General features: G+C 46.3%; 1 protein-coding gene and 1 non-coding gene across 2 annotated transcripts; one reads left to right on the top strand and one right to left on the bottom strand.

The window, feature by feature from the left end:
* Positions 1–1,542: 1,542 nt before the first annotated feature.
* LOC132237850 (small nucleolar RNA U85) lies at positions 1,543–1,873 on the top strand. Its single transcript, XR_009453665.1, has one exon. It is a non-coding gene; the product is annotated as a small nucleolar RNA U85 (small nucleolar RNA).
* A 1,736-nt stretch (positions 1,874–3,609) lies between these two features.
* On the bottom strand, positions 3,610–4,045 carry LOC132236645 (large ribosomal subunit protein eL39-like). The gene has a single exon (XM_059699733.1). The coding sequence runs from the start codon at positions 4,043–4,045 to the stop codon at positions 3,824–3,826; it is 222 nt and encodes a 73-aa protein (XP_059555716.1). The 3' UTR covers positions 3,610–3,823.
* Positions 4,046–5,546: the final 1,501 nt, after the last annotated feature.

The raw sequence follows: 5,546 nt of genomic DNA, 5'->3' as shown, positions 1-5,546 counted from the left end.
CTGCGTAGAAACCTGTGACGTAGATTTCTGCAGAGGGACCAGGGGGAAGGCCAGGAGTCATAAGCCTTTCCAGATTGACCTTTTGATTTGTTTATCATTTGAATGTAGTTCAGTGATTTTCCAGACGGAAAGGACTTGGGTTAGACTGGGCAGCGTCCACCCACCATCCTGGGCCAAACATTTCACAACTGCTAATGTTCCATCCCGACTCTCTCGCAAAAATACTGTAATAATTATTCACAAGGGAGCCTCGGGAACAAGTCGGACATGAGCCAGGAAAATCTATCGTGGCAGACTCCTTTGTACCAAAAATATTTAGGAAAGGTCTTGGGCCCATCCGCGTAGCTGACAGGGACTCTCTTAGCCCATTTCCCCACTAAACTAGTATCATAAAAAATTTAAAAATGAGAAGCTTAAAGAGAAGAATTGATCACAACAATAAAGACAATATTTATAGCACACATTTTTTTCTGGAAGGTTTTAGTGAAACCAATACTTAGCGACCTATTTATGAACTCAGGCACTGTTTAACCGTATTGTGGTTTTTGTCGGGATGTTGTCATAATGCTTCATTCTAACTTTTAAAAAGCCTGACACCTGGATACATACAGACACCCACCAGCTCATCTGTCCAGCTGACAGGGGATGAGGGTTCCCAGGGATTGGGCCGGCCTTGCACATCCTGGGTCACCTGCTTGCTGCCTACAGCATGTAGGTGCCCGCCCTTCCCAGGCCTAGCCAGTCACTGGCCCTTCTCCAGGAAAATGAAATGGAACAAAGAAATCTTTCCCCTTAGCTGGACTTGAAATGTGCAAGCTTGGGAGCAGCCAGGGACCATGCTCTCTCCCCGCCGCCACCCCCGCCCCTCCCGCCCTCCCTGAAGAACAGGGGAAGTCGGTCCACAGAAACCAGAGAGAAAGCCCTGATTTCTTCCCAGGCTGGTGGCCAGTCCATCCCAAGGCTCAGCTGCAGGCTCACTCCTGGTTCTGTTTGACAGTCCTGAGAGCTTACATTCTCCTTGTTGGTTTCACTCTGGGTGTCTCCTGGCCCATACAATGGAAAGCTCTCTAACTATAGTACAAATTCTTATTTCAGAATCACACCATTCCATGGGGTTCTGGGTCTGGGCTGATTTAACATCAAAAGTCTTGCAGCTTCTCACAGGCACTGGCTCTGAGTTCTTTTGGCAGAGACCCTATTCGTGTGAAGGAAGTGAACTTAGCAAGTCCTTTAGCCTCTTTGATTCTTAGTTTCCTAAACCATAAGCCAGAGAAATTAACTCAAACATAATAATGTGATCCAGTTCGAAAAGCTGGAATTTTGGGGTGAGCCTTGGCATAAAGTCCCAGCTCAGTCACCTCTCAGAGCCTGTGTCCTAATTGGACTGTTTTAAAAATTAGAAAAAATTTAGGCCCAAGCACTTGGCATATGACAAGTCCCACGTAACAGGCACTTGTAGTATTACTATTACTATCATTGCTGCTACTGCTCTGCCTTCTCTTCCCAATGGGTGGGAAAGTTCTTCATAAAGAACTGTAGCGTGTCCCAAAATTCACGCAAGAAGTAATTTTGATAGAAAACACAGGTTTTTAATTAAAAATTGTAAATTTTTTATTGATTCATAAAGTATACAGTATATGGTTATGTATGAAATAGCACATCAGAGGGCAGACCAACAAGAAACTCTTCCTGCCTTTGAACTATCTCTCTTTTATGGAGATACTTCTTCCCAGTTGCCAGGAAGAAGTTGTAACTGGAGTGAGTAGGGAGGGACAAGGCATGTTCACGGTATCAGGGTCAAGGGTCCCAAAGGACTTAGCTTGTGTTGTGGCCACTGAGAAATGAAACACAGATCCTTGGTAATCTGATGGCTAAAAAAAAAAAAAAGAAGAAGAAGAAAGAAATAGCATATCGGGTAAATGGCCTTCACGGCTTTGCTGGCACATACACAAAGCCGTGGTCTTCATTGGTCTTCATTGTCCCTGCTCCTGGGCCATCATTGGTACTTGGTAATGCTTATCAAATTGAAGGGATTGAAATCAAAGGGCAACAGATATTAGAATCTGATTCAATAAACCAAGTAAAATTGGGCTTTTATTTTTTTGTTGTTGTTGTTAATGCTCACGCAAAATTCAAATCTTGCGTGAATTTCGGGACACCCTATATAAGTATTTCTTTCTTGGACCGCAACCAGCACGTCTAGAGAGCGGATGACAAGTCCTGAGTAGGGACTTGAGAAAGAGGGTTGAGAAAAAGAAAGAGACAGACACAGAGACAGTAGGGAAAGCTGGGACCGGGTGGGACAGATGCCCTCTGATGGAGAGACAGCGTCCCAGAGCTGGTGCAGCGCGTTTATGATACACAGCACGATTCCAGGAAGTGTTACTAGAGTTTAAGACAAAGGAAATTATGTGAAATCATGGTTAAGGATCAAGCTGCAATTCTTCATTCTTGTGGCTTCTTTGTCATTGTCACTCCTGGCTGAGCCCAGATAATTGCGTCCATTCCTTGCGCTGGCTGAACTTAGATAATGAAACCCACCCCCTGGCACCTGAGCTAAGGGTCAGGCTGACAACATACCTGCCTCTGGCATGGAATGTTTCCAGGATGTGGCTCTGCCGACGCCACTGGATTCAGCTGACAACTAGCTCATGTGCCTTCCCAGGCGCTCTTTACAAAGAACAATTCCCTAAATAAAAGGGGAAACTAAGAGGATATTTCTCAAAAGTAAAGAGCAGCTTCTGTTTTGTCTCTCCTACACGGCTGCAGGGGTTCAGCTCTTGGGCAGTCTAACTCCCCAGCTCTGACGGGTTGATCGGGCATGGGTGCTGGAAGACAGGAGGGAAATAGACTTTTTCTACCTGTGAAGAAAGAGAAATGCAGCCGGTGACCGGGGTGCTGCTGGCTGGAGGCAGCCAGACCTGACGTCTGTCCTCAGGCCATAGCCTCTCTGTAGACCCCGGATGCCGCTGCTATCCACTCCTTGGGGCGCTGGAAACACTGGAGGTCGTGTGTGTAACGGGGTGCCCAGAGCTAGTTTTCATGGCAGCCCTCGCTAGAATGTACCCTGCCCTTCCTGTCTTCCACCCACTTCAGCAGAAATGGAATCATTGTTGTGACAGCTTTGCAGAGTGTCTCTGTGTTAACATGAACCCCTGACGTGTTTTTCCTCCATCAGCAATTTTCCTACCAGGTCATCATTTTAGGGAAAGAGATAAATCAGACCTCCTTCCCTGAGTATTTACTACCTTATTTGGGTTTTTTTAGGAACTGAAATTTGCATTCCGTGCAACTTAAAGGGAACAATTTTGGCAGTTCATACCAGGATCTCATTTTCTCTTTAATCACAAATTATTTTAAAAAGTTAAAGGGATCTCATTCTAGGAAAAATAAGAAGTGACTTTATAGAAATAAAAGAATGGTCTGGATTCCCAACGGCAGGCAGAGTTGATTCTCAAAAGTGCCCTACAAGAGCCTGGCAAGCATGGCTTGTGGTTGAGCGTTGAACTATGAACCAGGAGGTCAGGGTTCGATTCCTGGTCAGAGCACATGCCCGGGTTACAGGCTCAATCCCCAGTGTGGAATGTGTAGAAGGCAGCCAATTGGTGATTATTATTATTTTTTTTTTAAAGAGCTCACATTTATTACTGAATCAACCTTCTATTTCAGGAGGAAAAAAATCAACAGAGCAAAATCACAAGTTCATTAGTCTTCCAATTAAAATGCCCCAACTGTCCAGACAGTAGCATCTTTTCAATCATTTGAGGGTGTAGGCAACCTGGATACAGCATAAATATGTGAGTCATCTCTCATGTGTGATTTCTCATAGGCCCAGTTTGGTTCTTCTCCAATGTCTCCTCTTCGAATTGTACCTGATTTTATTACCAGTTTTCATCCGAATCCATTGGGGAATGGGCCGATTCTGCTTTTGTTTCTTGGCCAAGAACCTCTTGATCCTGAAAGTCTTGTGGGAAGATATGGTGAGGCAGAGGCGAATGCGCGCACCTCGATGGCGGAGAAAGAGCCAATTGGTGATTATTATCATTGATGTTTCTATCTCTCACTCCCTTCCTCTCTGAAATCAATAACTATGTATATGTATGTGTGTGTGTGTGTGTGTGTGTGTGTATGTATATATATATATATATATATATATATATATATATATATATATATATATATACACATTTAATGTGCCCTGGAAGATAGTACTGCTCTGCTCTGAGGTCCTGGGTGGAGTCTGGGGGGGAGAGATGCTGAGCCACGTGACACCACAGTGGGGCTGTCCGAACTTCCGTTCTGGGAGGGCCCTGCCGGAAACATCCCCTGTCTCACAAGCCGTCAGGTGGCAAGGCGATCGACTCATCTGGGTTTGTCCAGGACCATCTCAGTTGCAAGCCCCGGGTCCAAGCGCTCCTCAGTCTCTGGCAAACTGAGATGGTCAGTCACCCCATCAGGTGCTGGTCTGCCCCGCCTCATGTACGTCGAACCCATTAGCTTTCCTAGACACCTGATCCCTGCCCACTCTGCCCCAGAGACCTTTCTTAAATGTTGTTTCTTTTCCTTTCTTACCTAGACAGCAGAAGACAAATACAAGAGAAGGAACTAAGTGTTTAAAGACCGGGCCCTTCTGTCCCACACCTTCTCTGGCATCTTCAGCTCGTGGCCCGTCTCCTGTCCCTGGGTGTTTTAGTCTCCCTGGCCTTCTTCCATGCCAGGGAGATTGTCCAGTGAGGCCCGAACCACTGCTCTGAACGGCCATGGCCTTGGGAGAGAAGGCCATTGCCTCCCTGGTCGCATAGCTCAGGGCCTCAAAGCAGAAACCCCATTGCTGGATCAGCAGCACTCGGGGCCTAGCTTTGGGGCTGTAGTTGCTTTCTTGCTTTTATGTAAATGTTTTAAGAGAATATTAATTGTTAATTGGCACCATACTACCTTCCTCACCCTTTCTCCTGTCACGTGTGGAATAGCAGGGGGGCGGGTTCCCCTTTCCAGCCGGAGGAAATACATTTGCAAAAAAAAAAAAAAACCAATAGGAAATTCCTCTAGCCTGGTACTTTGTTTTTGAAAGCAAAATTTGCTGGGGAGGGTGTGGTTCATTTTGGTTGTCAGAGTAATATATGCATGTATTATGACAAACTAGAAAAGTGGAGAAGGAATTTTTTTTTAAATCACCCAGAATCTCGGAATGGTACCTTTTAAAGCACACTGGATACCCACCAGCAGTAGACGCCGGCAGTGGGCAGTCCTTGGTCAGGTGGGTCCCCGGCCATTCACCAGAGCCACGGCTGTTCAGAACATTCGAGTTCTATGGCCTTTTCCGCACCAGCAGCCACAGCAAACACGGTTCCTCGTTACGGACTGTAGTTCTGCTGCTCCATGATGCTGGATTTATGGCAGAGCCTGGAGTCCGTCAACAAGTGCTTCTAGCGTTTCTATGGCAGTGCAGGCCCCTCCGTGGGCAGGAGATACACAGAGTGAGTGTACCAAGTTGTCCCAAGTGGCAGAGAGAGAGCTCGGGGGTGGGCAGCCAGGGCACCCATCCT

The sequence above is a fragment of the Myotis daubentonii genome, chromosome 6 (genome assembly GCF_963259705.1).
Source record: "Myotis daubentonii chromosome 6, mMyoDau2.1, whole genome shotgun sequence".
Lineage (NCBI taxonomy): Eukaryota > Metazoa > Chordata > Mammalia > Chiroptera > Vespertilionidae > Myotis > Myotis daubentonii.
This window is presented reverse-complemented; position numbering and strand designations above follow the sequence as displayed.

What these genes read in the sequence shown, in the direction of transcription:
- LOC132236645 (XM_059699733.1), bottom strand. Translation starts at nt 4,045, where the DNA reads ATGATAATAATCACCAATTGGCTCTTTCTCCGCCATCGAGGTGCGCGC.